At 30.3% G+C, this 24,654-nt stretch overlaps 4 protein-coding genes across 5 annotated transcripts; 2 read left to right on the top strand and 2 right to left on the bottom strand.

The window, feature by feature from the left end:
• Nucleotides 1–335: 335 nt before the first annotated feature.
• Nucleotides 336–3,575, bottom strand: LOC117242419 (lysosomal aspartic protease). The gene is made up of 7 exons (XM_033509041.1): nucleotides 3,366–3,575; nucleotides 2,569–2,816; nucleotides 1,862–1,980; nucleotides 1,412–1,611; nucleotides 1,205–1,327; nucleotides 884–1,130; nucleotides 336–768 (listed from the first exon to the last, which is right to left on the bottom strand). Exons 1-7 carry the CDS (start codon nucleotides 3,425–3,427, stop codon nucleotides 607–609), a joined length of 1,161 nt encoding a protein of 386 aa, XP_033364932.1. The 5' UTR covers nucleotides 3,428–3,575; the 3' UTR covers nucleotides 336–606.
• A 2,236-nt stretch (nucleotides 3,576–5,811) lies between these two features.
• LOC117242439 (dynein light chain 2, cytoplasmic) lies at nucleotides 5,812–7,970 on the top strand. The gene is made up of 3 exons (XM_033509109.1): nucleotides 5,812–6,005; nucleotides 6,575–6,692; nucleotides 6,861–7,970. Exons 2-3 carry the CDS (start codon nucleotides 6,585–6,587, stop codon nucleotides 7,020–7,022), a joined length of 270 nt encoding a protein of 89 aa, XP_033365000.1. The 5' UTR covers nucleotides 5,812–6,005; nucleotides 6,575–6,584; the 3' UTR covers nucleotides 7,023–7,970.
• A 1,502-nt stretch (nucleotides 7,971–9,472) lies between these two features.
• Nucleotides 9,473–14,904, top strand: LOC117242402 (intraflagellar transport protein 81 homolog). Its single transcript, XM_033509011.1, has 13 exons — nucleotides 9,473–10,056; nucleotides 10,355–10,503; nucleotides 11,118–11,229; nucleotides 11,664–11,780; nucleotides 12,072–12,131; nucleotides 12,210–12,362; nucleotides 12,658–12,936; nucleotides 13,091–13,408; nucleotides 13,500–13,650; nucleotides 13,741–13,889; nucleotides 14,023–14,103; nucleotides 14,178–14,341; nucleotides 14,401–14,904. Exons 1-13 carry the CDS (start codon nucleotides 9,952–9,954, stop codon nucleotides 14,495–14,497), a joined length of 1,935 nt encoding a protein of 644 aa, XP_033364902.1. The 5' UTR covers nucleotides 9,473–9,951; the 3' UTR covers nucleotides 14,498–14,904.
• Nucleotides 14,552–22,878, bottom strand: LOC117242403 (lysoplasmalogenase-like protein TMEM86A). Of its 2 annotated transcripts, none has more exons than XM_033509012.1 (6): nucleotides 22,858–22,878; nucleotides 20,554–20,717; nucleotides 18,150–18,343; nucleotides 17,607–17,734; nucleotides 16,631–16,741; nucleotides 14,552–16,535 (listed from the first exon to the last, which is right to left on the bottom strand). In XM_033509012.1, the coding sequence occupies exons 1-6, from the start codon at nucleotides 22,876–22,878 to the stop codon at nucleotides 16,404–16,406; spliced, it is 750 nt and encodes a 249-aa protein (XP_033364903.1). In that variant the 3' UTR covers nucleotides 14,552–16,403. The 2 variants fall into 2 exon arrangements, with proteins under 2 accessions (XP_033364903.1, XP_033364904.1); XM_033509013.1 differs by having other exon boundaries at nucleotides 16,404–16,535; nucleotides 17,619–17,734.
• Nucleotides 22,879–24,654: the final 1,776 nt, after the last annotated feature.

The raw sequence follows: 24,654 nt of genomic DNA, 5'->3' as shown, positions 1-24,654 counted from the left end.
TAAATTATAATTCACTAATTTTTACCTATAACTTTATTCGCGTGGACTGCTTATAAAAGAGCTATATTTTAGGACAAACACGACATAAACCATCGTTGTTTAATATCTACCAAACATGGGAGTGTATATAATTCAGATTCCAGGCTATTTCTCAGCTTCTGCAGGACAGATCGAGATTATGAGCTGCTTCGGGATGACTATTTTATTTTTTTTTTTTTGTTTAATTTATAGACACAATCTTTCTACTGTCTTGTTATATGTATAGATAATATTTTTGCGGATGTTCGGATTTTAGTGGTCATTATTGACCGTTAATGGAGAAAAAACGCAAGGAGTAACATGAAAAAGATTTATTATTTTCATCTCCGTAAAATATTATACCTTTTGTTATAAGGCAGGTTTTGCATATTATTTATGTTCATGACGACGCATTTATTACATTTATTTTTATCTCGTAAGGCTATTATACATATTATACAGACGATAAGCAGAGAAATTATTGGAAATATTACAGAAGACGTATAAACATAATATGACGCTAAAATGGATATATAAGAAAAAGTATATACTTTAAAAGCTTATCTTAACATATCACATTAGATAAACCTATTTTGCCTTTGCAAAACCGACACGATTATTTCCCATATCGAATTCGGTATAATAACGACCGATGAAAACGTCTCCCAAGATCCATAGTGGGCCGTTTGGCTCAGGAATGTCCATTCCCATGAATCCGCTGAGGCAGACAGTCTTGCCAAATTGTGTAACCTTTGATAGAAAAAGCAAGACCATTATTAAATCATTTCAAAGTTGAAATTCTTTATATCATGAAGTTTTCTTGTAATACTTGATAGATATTTAGATTAAAAGATATTTATCTTACCTTCAAGACATAGTCGTTTCCAGTTAGAGGGAAAGATCGGCCACCCAATACAAAATTAATTGTAGGCAAGTTAGGAATGGAATTGCAGTCTACCATGGCTTCTCCAGCTGCAATGTTAGTAGCACCAATAGCACTGTTGATGGCTTCGACTTCTTTGACTGGTCCAGCGATGAGGGAGGTACCTGTGTCAGCAATGGCTTCGCATCCTTTTTGGCAGATTGCCAAATGTTGGGATCCTACTTTGATTCTAAAATTCGTATTATCGTTAATCACATTGTTCTCTAGGACTACGAAAGTTATTTTCACAAATTTAATAAATACCCGTCCATCCTGAATTGCCAGTATCCTTTTCTGTCAACTGGTACATAGGTGAATGGACCTTCATAATGATTTGGATCCGAACCTCCCAAGATCAATTCTCCACCAGCTTTGTCGTCAGGGTTTCTGAGATGAATTAATAAATAAGATTTTTATTTTTTCATTTTCCTCTGTGACATTTTGAATAATTTCTGATTTACTTTATGATACCTGTTCAGGTAGAAACTGAAAACGGGCTGAGGTACCAATCCTTGTTTGACCATGTTGTAGAAGACAGGTGTTACGCCATCGACAGCAATTCTAGAGTAGGCCATACCCAAGATACCATCGAACTTAGCGGCGACGAAAGCCATTCCCGGTTCGCTCAAAGCTTCAGCGAAAGTCTGATCAGAGACTTTCAATCCAGCAACCTGTATCAAACATTCTTCAATTAACTTCCTCTTTTAATTCGATTAATTTGATTACATGCAGCTGAGTGATAGACGTAAATATTCACAAAAAAATATGTGAGGATATAGAAAGTTAGAAGGAAATTAAGTCACATGATTAGGCGATATATTTTTTAGTTATTTATAGATAATGGTTGGGAAATCGTGGGAAGCAAAATCAATAGTTGTAAGAAAAGAATAAATACTCTGTTATCTGCATGTAAATACTTACATTCACAACATCAGTAGACAGATACCCAGAGAGACTTCCAGAGCCATAACGGATGGCAAAATCAGTACCATTCTTCTTGTACGTGGACGATTTGGTATTATCATATTTATGATGCAACTCTGAAAAAAATATATGGTATTTGTGTTAAATTTAAAGAAAACAACAAATTTAAAAGAGATAACATTATCTTAGTCACATAAAAAAGTTTTTAATTCTGTTACTGATTTATAAACATTCTATATGTAGTAGTATTATTATCTAAAAGATAAAATCTTAATTGTGCTAATGACAGTGATAGCATTATTATAAAAAGAGATAATTTGATCTTAATCGTACAGAAGAGTTTTTAATTTCGCAATTAATTTATAAATACTTGAAGTGTAGTACTATCATTATCTCAGAGATAAAGTTGCACTTCATAATGCTGATATATTATGTTACAGTACTATCATATCCATTCTTTTTAGATATCTAAAATCTGTTAGTAGTAATAATAATTTATAAATTACTCAATATTATTATTACTGTTTCTTTATCATTTAACCTACAAGTTAAACTTTCAGTTTTATATATATAATTTTCATAATATTTTTAAGTTATGATCTATCATACGCCATAGCTTATATAATTCATATAAATAAATTATGAATTACAAAAGTGAAACAAAAGATCTTTGAAGTTTTTATATGTTTTGACAATATACTCACTGCAAGCGATATTGGTAAGATGACACTTCTGGGAAGGAACCCAGAGGTTTGAGGAACCAGTATCAAAGATTACTTTGAAATCTTGTGAGGGAGTTCCAATGCTAATGACACCATAATATTGAGCATCCAGATAGTTGGAAAGGGGTTCTGGCTGAGGGAAACCTCCTTGCACCATGTGTGCTTGGTATACTTCAGTGTTATATTCTTTGAATTGTTTCCTAACACTGTCCATCTTATGCAGAGTAATTCTTGAAAGAAACAAAAAATATATTTTTGAAATCTATATTAGCAATTCCTAATTAAGTCTATAAAGAAACATTGTAGTCTCCCGCAAACAAATTTTTGCAACAAAATTTTATATAAAAATAAATAGCAATTTATCATTAAATAATAATTCTTTATTTTTTGAAAAACCTTTATATTGATATATAACCTAAGTATGTATTAAAGTATAAGGGAGATTCTGATTCCGATAAATTTTTAATGTTCAAGAATATGAAAAACAATGTGCAATGATACTAGAATAAAAAAGAGGATAGAAATGTATCCTCTTTAGGGGGATAAAAGAAGACCACAGAACGCCAATTTATGAAAATCATTGAAGCTATACTTACAAAACATTACACATCAAATACATTTCGAAAATGATTATTCATTTTATATAAACAAGTACAATTGGAGGAATATGTGATGATTATTAAATTATTTAAAAATTTGCCTCGGTGTATGATAAACAATACAATAACTGAGCGAATATAGAATTATGTTCTTTGTTTAAAAAAAATTGTTATATTTACCTCTGCAAATCAGCATTGGCTAGTGCTATGCAAGCACAAAGGCACAAAGCGGCACGGTACATTTTCAAACAAGCTTCTAACTCTTGTTTGAAATAGGAATCTTATCAAACAAAGTTCAGAAAAGGAAGTTCCTTTTTCCCAAATTTTCTGCGTAACACTACTAGCAAAAACAACACTGATGTATCATCGAGTGAAAGCCTCCCTTAATAAAGGATTCTCCGAGATTATCGGGAACTTATCGCGCGTGCGCATCTTGGACCAGCAGACGCATGCCAATATCACGTATATTGATACATAAAGTTAGTTTAAATATAATAAGTAAAAAGTTTATATAAATAACTCAAGACTACATATATTCACAGTATATACTTTACAGTAAAAATTTTGATAGATATTCATTGAAATATAGCATCACAGAAAAATCGAAAATTTGAAGAAATTGTTAAGATGTAGATACGTCCCTGTTGTCATAGTCAGCTGATTGAATACTTACAAATACATAAAACGAACCACTTGTAGAAAGATATCGCGCTTAAGTGGCGTGTATGTATATGAAGTAGGATTATGTTAGTGAATGTATTATGTGTCTTCGTTGTGGCGCTCCCTTGTGAGGAAAGTAATAATTTAATTCGTTTCGACCCAGCGCCACCTTGTAATGAACCTAGTTATTCAGTTTAAAAAAATTTGTTTGGAATCAAAAGGCATTATATTTTTATGTTAACAAATTTAAATAACTTTTGTGTACATAAAATCATCAATAAACCGTGGAATTTTATGCATTTACAGGATATTTAAAAGTGCCAAATTGCATAGAATGCACGTATAAAATTTCCAGATTATAATGCCTTCTATAATACTTAACAAGTAAAACAATTTTCTAGTGAGGTTTTACACTTTTAATTATATTCTCAAAGATATGAATTTGCATAAAAGTCTGCAGTCAAATCATCAGGAATATTGCAAATTTTTTGTGTGATCAGGGATTTGATACGTTTTCCATCTCGTACGATCGAAAATAAATAGCAAAGACAAATACTTTTCATTTACAAACACGTTATTTATTGGCATTATTGATATCGACTGGCAAATTGTCTGTAATTTAGCTTTGCAAGGGTATTATAATAACATTTTCGCGTGTCGTGCATGTCTCCGTCGATATTTCGAAGTACTGTATATTCGACGAATTTAAAATATCGCAAAATTCGCATAACCTATTTCAACTTTAGAACGATATTGTATTAGCGAATTCACAAAATTTGAATTCTAGAAAAAAATTTGGTTTCTAATTTATGAAATGCGAGGAAAGAAAAAATTCAATATGTACTTTTATTATTGTAATTTTACAGATTTTGGAATTGTTGACTATCTTGCAGTATTTTTAACGTAACGAAATTTGAAAGCATTTCAGACAAAAATAGATTATTCTTTCCTAGTTCAGTTCTTAGTTTAGAGTAGATGTTACTTGTAATAAAATGAACATTTAGTAAAATTGAATTTCTTGTTTTCTACGGTTGTCTATACATTTATGTAGATATACATATAGTAACTGGCGAAAATATTTGGACATTTACCTTGTAAAACTGTTATTGTTTCGTTTTTTGCTTTGAAATTAGTTGTATTCAGATTTTCTTACAAAATTCTGTAGAAATCTGTAAAACATATGTAACTTTTGAATTTAAATATATCTGAATATATATTATAGTTCATTATTAAACTGCGGATTTTTATAGAATTAAAGTAATTCTATCTACCAAATATTCTAACACTATACTTCAGATATTTTATATATTTTTTTGTATTATGTGCAATTTTACAAATTAAAAATTTCCTATAAATGCATAAAAATACACAGTCTATTCATTATCATTCAATGGATATACAATATAACTGAATAGTAAAAAACATTCTATGTTTTTATCAAAATTTAAATTTGAAATATTGAAAAATCGATACAAGAATCGAATGTTTCGAACCCATAAACGATAATTTATGAGCGACATGAAAACCACTATAGAAATTGTAACTGAAACAGAAATATCAGTTTCGTGTAACAGATATTCAAAACCAAGGTTTTATTTAATTTGTTTTTAGAATCAAAATTAATGTCATCATAATTTTCAACTCCTATTTCTTATATTTTACAGGGAAATTGAACAAAGAACCTTGTCTTCTAAATTCTATAAACTAACCTAGTTCATCCTAACACTTTTATTTATTACTGTATTTATAGCTTACTCTATACAATCTATAATCTCTCTAAATTCAATTTTGTAACAGGAATAAAAATCGAATCGATGAAAAACAAAAAAAAGTATCGCCGTACGATTGTAATTTTCGTTGAAAGAGTTTCCATATCGATTACTCGAATTTATGTTTACGCGGGTTGCTACCAGCAATGCATTCTGGGTTGATAGAAGACCGTGATAGAAGACCCTAATCGCGGGCCAATCAGTGGGCAGGATCACAGTACGGGCACTTCAGTCTTGAACTCAATCGAGGAATAGTCGGTGTCGGCTTGAGCGAGCTAAATTTTTGTGAAAATCAGTTCACATAGAAAAAAATAAGTACACATTACCGCCGGGGCCAGAATATAACGATCGTTTTCTTGTGTATCAGTTGGTGAACGTGTTATTTGAAAAGGTATGTCGATGTGTTATACAAATGGAAAATCTATTTTTTTTTTCATATTTTAGACCGGAACCCATCTCTTATGTCAAAAGTCAACTTTTCTGATTTCATCTAATCACCGTTATACTTAGCGCGATGTTAATTTTCAAATAGCCGCCGTTATCATGGCCTGGTTACGATGCATTGCGTGTAAACGAATTATTATTCTCGTTTCGTCGCATATCGATAAAACATCGTCCTCCCGCGTTTCGCCACTGCAACTCTTTACTCTCCGCGATTATTTTGTATCGCAATCATTACACATCTAATCATCCTCTGGATTTTCTAATGACTGCCCAATGGATTATTATGCCGGCTAATGACATATATGCTACTGTCAAAATTGCGCGCATTCCTTTTCCCAGGTTCAATTTATAGTTCTCTCAGTAACCATAATTAGTATTTTCTTTTCATCCTTCAGTGTAAAGAGAGAGAAAAATTGCTAGCCTCTTAGCAATTTTTACATTGAATATTTTCCAGTGGAAAGAGGCGTAGAAAGGTGTATTCAGGTTTTTTCTTTTCTTGCTTTCTGTATGTTTCAGAGCTATCAAAATGTCAGACAGAAAGGCTGTAATAAAAAATGCTGATATGTCTGAGGAGATGCAGCAGGATGCTGTTGACTGTGCAACTCAAGCCCTTGAAAAGTACAATATAGAAAAGGTATGTTTAGATTCAGACTTGAATGGTATCACAGATATTGCGTGTATGATGAGAAATGGTACACGTATCTGAATTTGAATATAATGTACTTTATTTAGATATAATAAGTAAGAGGTAGAGAAATAAATGTGTGAAATGTAATGGATTAATTATATATTTTTATTTCAGGACATTGCAGCCTTCATTAAGAAAGAATTTGATAAAAAATACAATCCAACGTGGCACTGCATCGTAGGCCGTAACTTTGGAAGCTACGTAACACATGAAACAAGACATTTTATCTATTTTTACTTGGGTCAAGTAGCGATCCTTCTCTTCAAAAGTGGATAAATTGGAATCTATTCTGTAATCACAAACCTTTCTTCCTCCCTTCACACACGCTACATGGAAATACCTTAAATCACGTCACCGTCTGTAAGAAAAATTACAATATTGTGTATAATGGAAATTTGATTTCAAGCAAAAAACACGCACTCCCAGTTAAACAAAGAAGTATAAAAGTATATAATGATCATCGGTACTATTGACTTTGCTGTTTTACTTATCTCAGGAGATAAGACAATGAAAAATTCTGTAGAAGCTACGGAGAGAAAAAAAAAGGGTAGGGAGATGATTAACTGAATGAGAAGAAATGAAAAAAAAGTAAAAGAAAATCAATTGACATACAATCTTACATGTTAAAATGTATCATGTATGCCAGAAAATTTGTTGTGTTCTTGTTTTATATTAGGTATATATAATGCGAGGTTGAGTTCAATACTGGCGATTTTAAATTAATAAATTTTTAGTGTTTAATACACTAAATGCACCTAAGTATAATGTAACATTCATACAAATTCATGTATGGTTTTTATTATCTTACTATGCTTGAGGAGAACTGTATTCAGTAGTCATCAATAATGAATCTAAGCCAAACCTTGATTGATTGCTGCGATCATTATTATTTTATGTAATGTTGTAAATTGTCCCTTTATTCTGTGATGCTGTGCAAAACAGAAGTGGTTAACGAAATCATCTTCGATTCGTTTGAATTCTGTGACACTTCTGTAAAAAAAAATCTGGAAGTGAGGCTGACGAGAGAGAAAGCTTAGTTATGGACCCGCCATCGCGTTGATGATAAATTTAAACGTAATGATTATTTAAATTTACACAGTGCTAAGTAAGATGTTGCATAATATTCAAATCGAGTCATTGTCATAATTCTAGTTTTTTTTATATTGTGCACACGGAATTTTGCAAAATGTATTATTCTTAAGGCAATATACATTTAGGGAATTATTTTCTTTTCCTCTTTCTTTCTTTTCCTCTTTCTTTCTTTTCCTTTTTCTTTCTTTTTCTCTTTCTTTCTTCCTTCCTTCCTTCCTTCCTTCCTTCCTTCCTTCCTTCCTTCCTTCCTTCCTTCTTTCCTTCCTTCCTTCCTTCCTTCCTTCCTTCCTTCCTTCCTTCCTTCCTTCCTTACATCCTTCCTTCCATCCTTCCTTCCTTCCTTCCTTCCTTCCTTGCTTCCTTGCTTCCTTCCTTCCTTCCTTCCTTCCTTCCTTTCTTCCTTTCTTTCTTTCTTTCTTTCTTTATTTTCTTTCCAAAAGAAAAAAAAGAGGAACAGATATATTCAGCTCATTAAATTTTATCCTTTATGTAACACCCAATACCCAATATTACGGTACTTATATATATGATAAAATATAGATTATACATATATATTATACTATTTATATATAGTGCAATCTTAAAACGATTTTTCATGCAGTATTTGATTATCACAACGTTGCTACATTGTTCAAATTTTAGACTGATTATTAAACATCGTCACAAGTATATGACTTGCATGGTTCTTTTTTATAATAATACGCATTTTTTATAATAATACGCAATATTATTATAAAAGTTTAACAGAGAACGTTGCCCTTTAAAACGACAAATTACATCTAAAGAAGAGAGAGAGAGAAAGATAGCAGAAGCGGGACAGAATTAATTATACGCTTTTTGATTATAATCCAATTTAAATGTTCAGGTGAACGTATTCCCTTTGGTCTCATCTTTGATGTATCTTCTTTTTTTTTTACGTGTTAACGCACATAAAGGCGAATGAAGAATAGTGGCATCTGTAAAGAATACATTGAGAGAAACTGATACACTTATTTAGTGTTTGAAGTTTGTTAAATAGGAGAATTTGAAAAAGTGTAGTATTGCGAAAAAAAAAGCTGTGCTCAGATCAATTCACACATTGCTGATGAACCATCAATTCCCATAAGATTTCAAATATATATATTCACTGTGTTATTAAACGTGGAGTGAATAATTCATCAACCAATTCCCAAGTTTTTTTATGTATATCAGGACTGCGTGATTACCGAACAGAAAGAAAAAGAAAAAAGTGGAAGCACTTGCAATTTTATATGATGAAATTGAAGAAAGAAAATTCGTACGTTATGTTTGAAAATATATCTAAAAGAGAAACGAAAAAAAAACGAGGCAATGCAATCCTCGTCGCTGCTAATTATAATTTTGTGTGCCTCGACGTCTTTTTTTAAAATAAAGCTAATTATGATTCTTAAACTACATTGAGAACATATTCTATCTGTTTATTTATAATTATATTATAATATTGTTTGTATCATAATTATTTACTATAAAACATTAGTAAAAAATAAAAAAAATTTCTTTTCTGTATATAGATTAGAATATAATACATAAATATGTAATAACGTTATTATTATTATATAACAATTATTGTATATAATATTATTATTATAATACAATAATTTATTAAATAATAATTTTATTATATTTTATTATTTGTAGTTGAAAGTATTCAATATTTTGTAAAATGTATTTAACGATTAATTGTATCAATTTTATCGGTTCTTTCTATACATGCTATCTCCTTATTGAATTATTAATTAATCCGTAGCGTCTATTAAGTCAGTAAAATCGATATTACATACAAGAGTTGCATCAAACAATTACACTAAGTTAAAAATTAAATGATCTTTCGAGAGTCTTCGATACTGGATCGTGTATCAGATTTAATTAGCGACTAAATTCGAGCGGAAAGGTCAATGCAGAAGCTTCACCTGATTCGAGTGTATACCATACCAAAAGAATCCCTCTACGTATAGTTTTGCATGCTTTCAGAAGAAGAGAGAGCCTAGGTGGCACAGTTGCCAGGACGACAATCAAATCACAACAAAACATTTCTCCAGTTGCTCCCAAGTTTTGAGTAAGAACTAAAGGAAAAGGAGAAAAAGTTTGGTACATAATGAGGGAAAATACTAAGTTCATTGTAACTGAGGTGAACAAGCTGCTGGGACGTAGTTACAGTGTCATTTATTTCAATTCCTTAAGCTCAGAGGAATTGGTTCAAGTAAGAATTTAACTGCTCAGAGGTCATACCGATTGACTCCATAAATTGAAGGTCATAGGAAAAACATTAAGTTTATGTGTTAAAATCAATACTAATTTCTATGCTACTTGATGGCTAGAAGGTAGTGTTTTAGTGTACTTGAGCGATTGTGGAACTTACAGAAAGTCGATAGAGTTGATCAAGTTGACTTCAATTGATAGTTCAATTCGTTATTTGATTTCATAAGATTTCACTTTTCAATTAATTCAAATGATGTTATCAATGATTGGTTTGTTCATGCTAATTAATTGCATTGTAGGTGTTGAAAGAAGTGTTGATTAAAATACAGGATCAGAATGTCGATGCCAGTGATACAAAGAATGAAACTCCCGAAGAGATCTCCATCTATATCCTGTCTATTCTCCGTATTCTTCATTATCAGCCTCAAACAGACCCTGTGACCTTTAGGCAAGAATCTTTATCTTTCATTTGGACAAAGTTCTTTAATCCTATTATTCTCTTTGCTACTTCAAGTATCTCCTTTTAAAATTTCAAACTACTTTCTACTACTGTATTCTGAAACTAAATCTTTAAATATTTTATATATATTTTAATAGCATTTTTTGAATTAGTATTAGAGTAGAGTGATTTGAATTAGAGTTACTGGTATTTATTGAACTGGAATTTTTAATTTGGGAAAGTGTAGATCCAAGGAGAATAGCAGGGTTAAGATTTAATGTAGCTAATATTAAAAAACTATCTAGATTGTGAATATTTATGCAAATTTATATTTTTGGCTGATCACAGATTGATCATTTTTTATATGAATATAATTCATAGAATTGGGATCTGGATAAAAAATTATTGTACTCATTAAATATTATAATAGATACTATACTTTGAATATTTTCTATTTTCTTGCATACTATATACAATTTATTGTTATTTACTTTTGCACCTTTAGATTTCCCATAAATGTATAAAAATCCACGGCCTCACTCTTTATCATTTTGTCTTAGGAACTTTTTTCTAAAAGACTACTTAAGTACTTCTATTTATGATGGTTTCTTATATGTATATAGGCAGGGCTTGGTTCGCGGAGATCCTGATACCATACACCCCATCCTGACCTGGCTTCTGTCTCACATAAACGTAGTTCGAAAAAGAGCTTACTTATCACGTTTTCTAGTGAAGGTATATTGTATCTTCATGTACAAGGTGTACTAGAAAAATAACACGGCTGATTTTCTAAAAATATTTATAAATATCAAGTACAAACGAACTTTGTTCCCTTTAAAATAGAATCCTTAGGAAGCTAATACATCGTTGAAGACGCTGTTCACATTCTTGAGAATCAGATAATCATAATATATATATATATATATATAATACTATTATATAATATATACTATTCAAAATAGTCGTATATGCTAAAGCTAGTAAGTTATAATTGATACAAAAGCTAAAGTATGGATGTATGTTATGGCTTGTAAAATTGAGTTTTGATGATTATTACCAGTTTCTAAGAAAAGAGATCAGTCTTATTACTGTTTCGACACACCGCATATGTATGTGACCTTGTTTTCTTAAAATTATTTCCACCGAGTGATTTCATTATCATTAATTAGTTAGAGGTTCCTGCTGAGTATTTAGGCGATCCAGAAGTCTCCGCTTTGTACGAACAATACACAAGTTTGATCGATAGATTCAAAGCAGCGCACAAGGAAAGGGAGATCGGAAGGAAGGTAAAGGATCTCGATGATTAAACTGCGGATGTTTATGCATCAATATATTTATGAAATTTAAAGTAAAATATCGAAAATAGAGCAGTCGATCTGATATTCAATAACAAATCTACATGTATGTATTTAAATTCTGTTGCTTTAATTGTGTTAATAAATATATAATATAATATAAATAGTCGCATAAATATAAACAATTGTATAAACATCCGCAATGTAACAATGATATTATATTTATTTCCCGTTGATGAAACATTTCTAAGATCTTCCTCATTTTTTTCCCCATGAGTTTAGAATTTTGAAAATGCTAGCGAGCTCACTGCTGATTTAAAAACGATGGAGAAGGAGAAAGAAGTAAGAAAATACTTATTTGTAGGTTTTTATTCGTTTATTTTTATTCTGGAAATTAATCTCAATTTTGTATTAATTTAGGCGGTAACTATACGTATAGAGAAGATGAGAACGAAAGCTGAAAGCGGAATACACTTGTTGGATGCTGCTCGAGCTTTGCGAGTAGAGAAAGACAAGGAACGCGATTTTGCGTTGCAGGAGGAACAAGAAAAAGAAATAATATCCAGATTACAAGTAGAGACACTCAATAATTCAGATTTATAACAATACTTATAACTCATATAATAAGATTATTTTATAATTCAGCAATGGTGTCTTACTAATCATAGTGTAATTAACAAGGAGATGATCTTGCATGAAAAAATAAGTGGAACATAGAATAAAATTTTTCCATGCCACACTTTATTTTCACGTAGGATCATTCAATGTACAATGATTAAAATTACGATAGTTACACACGGAACATTGTAATTTAATATATTTAATGTAATTCTAGTAGAAATTTTTAAATAACGAATAACAATTTTAGACTAACTTACAAAGATTGGAAAGAGAATTACAAATTCTGAAGAAAGATGAGAATGAAATTACTGTTCAGTCATTATTACAACATTTATCTGAGGTGATTACCGTTCAAACTATAGTCACAGATGAAAAGCTACCTGCGGAAATACACACGAGAAAAGATCACATAAAAGCTTTGAACGCAGTAAAACAGTATTTGTATTTGGGTCCGGATCAAATAACGGCTTTACGAAATAAATTGGATAGTATAGGCAAAGAGATTCAGAATTTGATAGAGTTTAAGGTAAAATAATACATAATTCGTTTCATGGATAAATCTTTTATTTATCAATATATTCGTAATTTATAAAATTATAATTCTTAGTCATTGAATTGAACAAAAATAAAATTCATTTATTTCTAGTTATAAGTTACATTCATTAATAAAATTTCTCTAGATCTCGAAAAGCAATATTGATAAGATTGAACCATTTCGACAACAAGCAGCCGCAGTTGCAAATATAAAAAGAAACATCCTTGAAAAATTAGAGAGGACGATGAGTTCTTTACAAGAGCTGCAAGTAAAATTGGAAGAGAAGCATGAGCTGTCAAAAATGGTGGTAGAAGATGTTATTCCTAAAGGGGAGGAGTTAAAAAAGTATATAAATCGTTTAAAAACTAGAGGAACGCTTTATAAACATTGTAAGTCCGAATTGACATGGCTTAATGCAGAAAACAGTGTTTTGCATCGAACAGCCGCCATCTTAGAAAATCAGGTATGTACTTTATCATACGATTTTTAAAGAAATTTGGATCATAATCAGTATAATATCTATTATTGTATTAATATAATATTGATATTATTAGTATAATCAATGCAATCAGGCGAGAGAGAGACTGGAAACTGTAAAAAAAAATATTCCAGTCAATTTCACGGAAGAAAATGCATCCTCAATGAATCTTCAGTTGGGTCGGGATGTATCTGCTTTTAGAGCGAAATTGGTCCCATTAATAAATGGTAAGGAAAATATATATGTATAACAAGATATAGTAAAAAAGAATATAAAATGTACTAAAATAAAGTATTCGAAAATTTTTAATATTGTAGAGGTGCAGAGTTTGAGACAAAAGTGTCGAGAATTCGAACAACAACAGGAGAAAGCGAAGAAAGCTCACAACGAAGTAGAATCAAGCATGAGTAGCTCGATTAATAATTTACAATCTGAAATGCAGAGTAGAAAAAACAAAATAGCAAAGGTAATCGATTTTGTGTTTACTGTATTAAATATTACTTTATTATTTAATAAATATCAAATATTTATATCTTTATTTTCGCTGAATTATCACATTGTTATTTAATTATTCTATAAATATTAAATGCATATAAAAGGATATTGAAGAGAAGGACAAACTGCAGAATCTAATAGCTAAAATGAAGACTATGGAAGAAAGAATAAAACGAGACATAGAGGTTTGTTCAATTTTTTAATTTTTCATGCATGTTTCGTTATTTTTTATATTTGTAAGTATTATTGTATTATATAGGACCCAACAGTTTCTGATCCTGGTAAAAAGATAAAAGAGGAACTAAACTCTGCCATCCAGGCGGAAGAAACAAGGTTAAAAAATTTAACGATGGAAAAAGAATGTTTAAAAGAAACCACCGTGGTAAACGAAAAACAAACGCAGATGTGGAATGATATATTATCGTAAGTAAAATACATAGTGTATTAAAAAAATGACGTGTAAAAGTACATATCTTTTTTAGAGTGTTTAAATGTAAAATAAAATGTGCCGAGGAAAGTAAACAATCGAATGGAATCGTCGTACGACGAGGAGGAGCAGAAACGTTGGTTTTACAGTAATATATATTCAGGAAAAGATATTCAGTGAAATTGTCGGCATTGGAGATATGTATATCGAATTAACAAAACTTTAATCACATAAAAAATACAATTTAAATTTACAGATTTTCGTGATCGATTCGGTAATTTAAAAATTAGATTGAGACAGTTACATATATTCAAAGTAGAATTGAAAGATATATAACACTATATAACTTTCATTCAGTAACATTTTTTAACGTTAAATTTATAAACACTAACAATTGATTATTTTGAAGAAAGTATACGCTAAAGTATTTAATATCACACTTCTACGAATGTTTTGTTTCTGAAATATGTGTTCTAAATGTATTTCACGAAACAATATTATGCTATGCTTGTACATGTCTTGTATTAAAATACAACATTAAATATATCTTTTTACAATATGTGTTGAAAGAGCTGAATTTAATGAAGTTGTAGCCGAGAAATAATAAATGTTAACATTTTTTCAACTTTAACAAAAGTCTCATTCATACCTCGGTTGTTTTATTTGAAATTTATTCTTTTTTGTTTTTTTAATCAAGTTCATTTTTACTCAGCTCTAATTATACCTACTAAGGAATTCAGGTTCTTTTACGGTTCGAATATGATTAGTTCAATCATTAATATTAAGTGATATGTCATCGAGATCTATGAGTGAACGTGTACTAGTCAATTATTACAACGTCTAGGATATAAAATGCGCATTTTTGTCCGAAGGGAAAATCCTATTTCTCCTTTGGCATAGATATATAAAACATAGTTTCTTTGAAAAAATAATATTTTAATTGTTCGAGTCAATATTCTACTTGGTATCTATCATAATTAGAATAAATGCAATACTATTGTCTAATACCTATAATAATAATGGTAAATGCAATAGTAAAATAATATATGATATATTATACTCTTACGTGAAGATTCCAGTTTCAGTAGTAGAAATTCAGCTACAAGAATAATTGCTAAAGGCTTTTAAAATCCTCAAACAATTTTCTTCTCTTTCTTTTATGTTATTATTCGAAACAAGAGAACAGTACCAAAACATCTAGAATTTCATTATTTACTTTAGTAAAAGTAAGTCGTTCTATCTGTACACTTTTAACTAACATTCAACTATTCATGAGATATTTAGCATTTTTACTCACTACTGTACAAAGAAATACATTTTGGTTCGTAATATGTATCACGAGATGATATACAAACTGCGCGTGTCAACATTTCTGCGAATATTTTACTCGAGAAGTTCGAGTTGACAATTATATAGAAATACTGAAATCTTTCGTCTCTATTAATATTCAACGTTCATAACGGTATAAACCAACGTGAAAGTCTGAGTAAACATTATACGTTGAGCATATATGTAGTATTAATTGGAGTAAAAAGAATTCTTGCGATCGCGAAGAGCATTCTAATTGTTGCTAAATAACATTATACGATTATACTTAATAATTCACAGCATTTCAAGTATATATGTATATCTTTCTTTCGATTCGACGTTCACGTCGGAGAGAAAGGGAATGAATAACGTTCATCAGACGATCGTTAAATGCAATAAATATCGACTACAATGAATCATTGAATGATCAGGTAAAAATCCTTGCCTTAAGAAAGTGGCAGTGTTTATGACTTTTAGATTTACGATTATCATAAATCCTTTAACGAGGTGCATTGTACCTATTTCAAAACAACGATTACGCTAAACTGATCTATGTGGTCTCTAGTCGTAATATACTGCTCAAAATAGCTAGATTATTATCTATATATCGACAGCTATCAACGCTGTGGAAACTAAACTTTCCTAATATCTTATAGTATTTTCATTCGTGCCTAGATTTCGAATTATTTCGAGCAGTATAATGTAATTCACAATATTTATAGTTCTATAAACAGAAGAGGAAATTCTCTCTTAACCCTTGACAAAGGCTGTGTTAGTTTTATCGTTGCTAACATTATTATTATTGTTGTTGCTATTTTTAGAACCAACTGCGCTCAAAGCTATTCCCAATTGAGCCGCATAGTACGTTAACATTATAGAAACCTGAAAAATACTTTGACGAGTTAACAAAAAAAGGACAATAAAGAAAATCGTATTGAAAATATGTATAAAGATATTATGTATCAAAATCATTATACCTGAGAATAAGGTAGGGGAGTATGAAAATAGTGAAATCCGAGCAGCGTATCAGATATGAGGAAACATATACTACCAATGCAGCTGCATAATTTAGTCCACGTCCATAGCTCCTGACGAAGAAATACGATTTATTCAATAGATCGTGTATGATGAAAATAGTGACTGTACTTTACAGCACAGTGCTTTCCAGTCGTATTATTTTTGCTCGGAAAATTGGTAGCGAAAGTTAAGGAAGATTTATCTAGAATTCGGATTTTCGTAATCTGTAATTTTACGAGTCCTTTTTTGGCAAATTTCTCGTCTTTCTCGATAATGAATTTCTTCGAATAACTTTTAATTCATAAATAAACTACGAATATATTTATGCAAATCCATGCTTTTATAAATATAGTTGAAAAAGTGGGATTAGATTTGTTTTACTAAATATTAAACCGGTACTATATTTTGGATATTTTATATACATATATCTTTGTATAATATGTAATAAATATATAAAAATCTGCAGTCTAATAAATAATAACAGTTAATCAATTTAACTACATGTGTTGGATAGAAATTCATAATAAAAACGTTACGAACTTCTCGAACGATCTAATATAATCCTTTCATGAATGGATACATCTCCTTTAATCTGGATAATTGAATAAAAGCCTTCTTAAATTATAATTTATTTATAACACGCAGCCTCGTCCCTTTCGACGTGATGAACAAGGAAGCATGGTACGTAGATGCACGTGGTCAAGGTGTAGGCCATCTCCTACCCATCTTGTTTTTACATGACTCGTTTCACCCTTTAGTTGGATCAGTGGATCGTGTTACACTCAACGTAACAAAACATGTAACTTAATTTATCTACAGCTAATCTAATTTTCTGCTAGATAAAAGGCAGGAAGTGAGCCAAACGATCCATGAAAATTCCAAAAGACTGGAAAACACCGTGTGTAAACAAAACAAAACTTTTCATTTTTTTTCTACTTTTCTCTGTACTTTGTAAAATTGCACTCTAGAGATTGCCCTCCACGCCATGGTGGTTAGTAACACAGTGTAAACAGGAACCCCAATCACCAGAATTCCATTCAGACCAGGCATTAAAGCGTATATGACTGAAAAATACGATTTTTTTTTTTTTTTTATTTTTCCAAAAGCTTATTTAATTTTTGTATATGTAGGATGTCGCGATAATCATGGTGCAATCGACAGGAGGATGATTCTACGTGAAAAGATACGTTGGAATTGTAGAACAAAGAGTTTTCATACAACAAATGTGGAAATGGTTATTGAGATACCATATTTAATCAGTATGTTTATTTTTATAATGAGGACGGAGGATTATTCGTAGACTACGGATTTTTATGCAAATTGGTTTTACGAACTCAATTAAACAAATGGAATCTAACAATAAGTAGAAATTTCTTTCATTCATTAAGTCCTATACATTGGATATTTCGTATATTTTTTTGCAATTCTAAAATCCCTATAAATGCATAAAAATTCGCAGTCTGATTATTCTTGACTTACCTAGCGAACACAACGCGTATAAAATTGTACCTAACATTATGTTAAGCGGTATAAAACCGAATGCACTGATGTACATGATTTGGGCCAGGGCAAACATGCACATCCCTGGCGTGAAACAACTAGGCCAAACCAATAGCGCATCTCCTATGCAACTGAATATCAACCCTGTCAATATTCGTCTGGAGAACCTGTATCTGAAAAATAAGACGTAAGTGTCTCTCTCGGAATATTCAATTTCCAAAACTAAATAGAATAGCGATGTTTAATGTTAAAACAAAAGTAGCAATAACAGTAATACTAGAACTACCTAGATTTTACTTAATTTTTCTTAAAAATTGTATGGCAAATTTTATTAAAAATATTATGAAAAATCTTTAGAGTTACAATGGTGCATTCTTTGGCCTTTCCTTGAGATTTTTTAAAAATTTATGGATAAATATAAATTATGCCTTATATAAGTTATAGTTTATAGGTAGTTCCAATACTAAATAGGTTCCATAATAGCTTTATTCATAAATGTATATTATCAGCTATAAGTATCAACACTAATCGACAAATACATTTAGCCAAAGACATTACTTCCATCATGGCAGAAATGGGCATATATATTTTATTTAACAAATAAATTTTACATAATACGACAACATTATATGTTAATAAAATTATTCGTTATTTATCTTTTTATAAGTATTTGAAATGATAAATAATTCTATTATAAATAATTAATGAAACTGAAAATTTCAGATGATTATTGCCCAGCTCTGATCCAAGATTCCAAGCAAACAAAAGCACAGAGAAGCAGTGAAGAAATATTCTAGCGTACACTTACATTTTCAGGTGACTTTTTCGGTTGTAATATTTTTCAATCAATGTTCATCTTTTATAAAGTGATACAATTTTTTTTTTTGTTTAAAATATTACAGAAATATCGTTAACATATATATTGCCGGCTGTCGAAACGTAATAGCGATCATTTCGTACGTTACATAGGAAGAAGAGCAATCATCGGTATGTACGTCACAAGGCCGACGCAGAACGTTATATTCTGCCTCGTAATAAATCGATCCTCTTCTTTGTTTCCAACGGAAAATTTCTCTTACGAGATCAATCGAGAATTTCACGCGATCTGTGGAGTGCGAAAATCGTTAAAAAGAACAAACTTGGCGGGACGTTTAAAAATATGTGCGTTACCGATTAGGAAAAAAAAGTGACCTGAAAATAAGCATGTAAGCGAGGTCGTATGATAAATGGCTAGCACCTACGAGTAGCCACGGAAATGTAACATTGACTCGATTAACTCGTATCTTCCGCTCAGTTAAACGCTTGTTCGTTAGAAGTATCATTTTGTAGATATAATATGACATATGTATAGTAACTCACAAAACTATTTAAATATCTATAAACATTCTGTATGAATATATTATGCGTGTTATATATTACACACGTTTTCTAAACATTTTTGGATTTTATTACCACCATAATGAATCGTGGCTACCATGATTATATTGGTAAAATTTCAGCCGAATTTAAAAATGGAAGCTACAAAATATTTAGTGCAAGTACAAAATATCTTGTAACTATTATACTATATACTATATACTATATACTATATATATTATAGTGTATCATATATTTATGCAGACAAAAGAGTATTAAATCAGAATTATTAGTTTTGCAGAGAACTACTAACAATATTTAAAGTACGATGTAAGATCAACTGTTAGAATATGTTTCATTCCATTGCACTTACAAAACATTTGTTATGTTCATTTAGATTTAGAAACATTTTCCTTTCTTCGAAATTGATGATCTATGTTATTTTGACCAAAATCTTCAGTTTGACTTATATTTATTTGATCAACCAGTATCTGACACAATTGAGTTTTACAAAAATGATTCGAATTAACCACAGACCACGAATAAAGGACATACTTATCCTGGTTTGGCTAAAATTTAACTTATATCTTTTTGTTCATCCATCATTGATATATATATTTTCAGATTGGTATTTTATCGATATAATCATGATAGTCGTATCATACTAATATATACATAAAAATTGCCCATGTTAAATGTTGAAGTGCTTTAATGAGCCACTGTAAACGGCAATAACTACGTTGCGTCGTTAAGTTGATAATAAAAACGGAAACACGGAGGTCGATAAATTACCCCCGGTTAATACTTCTCGATTTTATCTCCAAAATGCATGGGGCGCTAGTGACACTACTGGTGCGATTTCTCATTTTCATTGCTTTCTCTTTACTTTTTCTTCAAATTTTTCAATGCTCGTATATTAATTTGAAATAAAAAATTGAAACAACCATTTAATAGAGTGTTATTGAGTTGCAGAACAAGAGGCGTGAGACAAAAAGGATCGGCACATGCAAAATTCTGTCGCACTTACTCCTGCGATAAACTAATTCCATGTAGAAGAACAAAGACGATAAGACTTATAATTGGCAAACACTTGAAACATGCTGTCAGCAGGGACGGCTGCTCGGCCAGTAATATAAAATACACGGACACGCTTTTAAAGAATGGGACTAGCTTTGGGCCGACACTTTTTAACTGGAACAGACAAAACATGAAATCGGAATCGAATGGCCGACCGTGAACGTGATTGACACCTTCTTAGCCGAAACGCTACTGTACTAACAATAACGATCTTTTCTTAACACGTTCACTGACACACGAACTTTCTATATTTTACCCTGGAAAAGAGAATGAAATATACTTCACCGTAATATTGAATTTTTGCATTATATTTTTCCGCATTTTTATTATGCGCAATTGCGCATAATTTAATCTAAGTTATTCACATTGTTGAAAATCGTTTAGTGCGGAAAAATTTTTTTTTTAATCATGTTAAAGAATTTGATGATCACTGTGACAGTAAACGTGTTAATCCATTTGAATGCTCTCGTTATCAACTACTAATCTTTTCTTTTTATTTTACTTTTAATTCCCCTTAATTGTTCTCATTATTTTTATTTTTAGAATACGGATTTTTATGTATTTATAGGAAATTCGAAAATGCAAAATAATTTACAAAAATTTAAAAATATTCAGGTATGGGAGTCTATAATATTTAATAGGTAAAACAATTTTCTATCTAGGTTCCATTTTTTAAATTATATTTGTAATATTATACGAAATATTACGTTCATAAAGATATGAATTTGCATAGAAATCCGCAATCTACGTTTTTTACTTTTGTTCGATTTTATTATATAGCATCTAACAAAAAATTAATGAATTTTAATTAATTTAAATCTTTCTTTTCTTTGTTTCCCTTCGATATTAAGTATCTCACAGTTAGTTTCATTTTGCGACATAATTAACATATATTTTCATAAACATAACTTATTTCGCAAGATAGTTATATATACCAAATTTTTCTGAAACGCATGCGGCGCATCATTGATTTTATATGTTATATGTATAAATTATGCTTAATATGACACATTTATTATTTTACTCATTGAACCAGTCTCAGCAAACAGAGTGTTAGGGAAGAATAATTTTGTTAATGCGTCTAATTGTAAGTTATTTATGCGTGTGTAATGGGTGTTTGTTATTATAAAAAAGTTTAAGAAGTTATGTAAAATGTTTGAAAAGAAAAGTTAATAGTTTTAAGATACACATATCTTGTATGGGGCATGAAGAATGAAAGAAAGGAAAGATAAACAGATACAAAAGATAAGATAATAGAATAGTACATTATCATAATGTAGAAACATAATGGTTTGTTAATTGTTGCTCTATACCCTTGTGCAATCATAATATTTGTTTGAGTTTAAAACTCATGAAAGACAAACTAGATTATCATGATAAAGATAAACCAAAGAATAGTTCTATGCACTTTAAACTTGGTACTATATGCAAATAATTGGAAGTTATAAAAATTCCAATGATATAATTCCAATAAAACAGTCAATTTAAATGATGATTTGAATAGAATGCAGAATTGGAAGGAATTAATTTTCAAGGACTGATTTTATTCTTTGTCTGGGACAAAAATATATTTCAATAAAACATTACATGTACTGTATAACGTTACTTTATAATGTTAATTGATCAATTATAGAATCAGTGGAAGATTGCAGAGTAACTTAATCAGGATAGTTAAAGAGTATTCAGTGGCACTTAATTTTCATATCAATAAGAGCAAATTTAATTCATATAGTTGCAACAATGTATGCTTCACTAATTAGATTATACGGTATATCGCGTTAAGACTAAGTATTTAAAACGTCGTACTTCCTATAACAAAAAACTGACAACGAAAAGTAATAGATCGATTTGAAACGAAGAAAACGAACGAATCCTTTATGTTCTTATTGCCAGCTGGCGGAAATAAACGTAAAAACAAACTGACTCAGGCAATACTACCAACATTAGTTATTAATAGCCCGTAAACAAAAACGAAAGTCAGTCAGCGCTGAACGCAAAAAAGGTAGCGCTTGTTCAAAACAAAGAGAACAGCTGTTCAATGGAATGTTCTTTTGTAATTTTTGAGTTTCTGTATTTTACCATAATAAAAAGGAAGAAGAATCTTTCAAGGTCTTTGTTCTACAAAGGAGAAAATAACGAACCTGCATCTGAGAACTGTCAAAATGTGGATAACAAGAAAAATATATAAATTCAACAAAGACTGTTGGAAAGATTATTTGGAATTGAAAAATCAATAAGAAAAAATATTGCTTACCACTTGTGCAGGAGATGACATTTTCAATTAAACCGTAATTTTTCGATCTGAATAATGACATGCACCTACATACACGATATTTTCCACTGAACTATCAGTTACCATACAATTGCCACAGTAGACTGTTCCCCCAACTGCTGCATTATTTCTCTCCGCGTGAACAACATCGTTTCCTATTGGTTGATCTTGTAACAATAGCTTACGGTGACCAATAGAGGTTAGGTCCTTTTCTTTTAACCCTAGAACAGACATGTTTCTAACACTGTCATGCCGCGGGCAATATGAAGATACGTCAAGTAGATGGAGTTTTTTGTAATCTCACAGTGGCTCGGTAAAGTATGTAAACATTTATATAAACCTTTTGCGAATATAATCATGAATATATTTCTTGAGTGTACAGTGGCTCACGAAAGTGCTCAAACACTTTTAAAGACATTTTATGCGTATATTATACAAAACAATTTGAAATTTCGTTACTATAACGAAACACAACTATCGTGATTATATTGGTAAAGTTTGAACCGAATCTAACAATGTACATACTAGGTTAATACATACGACATGTCTTTTTTCGAGTTAGATTTTAACCTTACGTCGTAATTTTTCTAGAACATTATACATCTAATTATAGTAATTTCTACATGATTCAGTTTATGAAATTGATCAATGTGGCATTTGTATTGTTCAAATACTACCCCTAATTTGCATATTAAAGAGGAATAATAAAAAACGCCGAAGACTGTCTCATCATAGTGCTAATAAAATTTCAAAATGTTTTACATAACACTTGATATCACATACATACCCTACTAAATATGTTATACTAAAGTGTTCAAAGTTTTCCATACCAAGTGTTCAAATTTTCATAAATCACAAAGTTTTCTCTTTTACTAAATCTTGCATGTTAATACTTGAAGATTAAAATAAATTTTAGTAAATCAAATGAATTATATTAAAAGTATATAATAAAAACTAACGAATAACGTGGTTCTTTTGTAATTTAAAATGTATCGAATCAGTCGAGATGACGTAACTCTCGATTGCACTGTTTGAAAACTTTCGACCTTGCATGATGGATAATAAATATATGTATTATCAAAAATTGGTATTATGAAAGATATTTACATATAAATATATATTTATTTATATCTAAGTATCGTCTTCTGAATCCAATTAAAGCGATTCGTAATAAATTACATGAGATATATAGAAATTAAAGAACAATCAAATTAAAGTCTTTTTGTAATTTGAAATATATCGAATCGATCAAGATGGCGTGAATCTCGATATTTTATCGTTACAAGGTTTTAAGTTTTGTGTAATTCGATAATAAATGTATTATGAAGGATGATTCAATTTTCCTATTCGATTTAACTAAATGGAAGGAAATAATTTATTGTAAGGTTATCGGATATAAAAGTGTTATGGCTACTTATAAATTATATTTGATAAAATACTCTATTATTATGCCTGACTGGAATACAATAATTGCACAATAGTTGAAGCACAGTAATACTAGTAATTGCTACAACAAAATTGAAATGAAGAAAGGTTTATTCTAGAATCAGAATTCCCCAAATCTGCCGAATGATATGTGAAAAGTACTTTATAGCAATATAATACCTATAGGTAAAGTAAATATTTTATTATCGACTTTCATATTTATTAGCAATCTGTATCAAATAGAGTCAGCGAAATGAGAGCACAGTTTCAAAGTTATAATATTCGTTATCTATTAAATCGAACAAAAGATAGAATGCAATTTATTATTTAATAATGCGTCGATCCGATCTGCTA

Source organism: Bombus vosnesenskii, unplaced genomic scaffold, assembly GCF_011952255.1.
Source record: "Bombus vosnesenskii isolate JDL3184/JDL3185 unplaced genomic scaffold, Bvos_JDL3184-5_v1.1 scf7180000016274, whole genome shotgun sequence".
Classification (NCBI taxonomy): Eukaryota; Metazoa; Arthropoda; class Insecta; order Hymenoptera; family Apidae; genus Bombus; species Bombus vosnesenskii.
The sequence above is the reverse complement of the archived record's forward strand: the minus strand, read 5'-3'. Positions and strand labels throughout refer to the sequence as shown.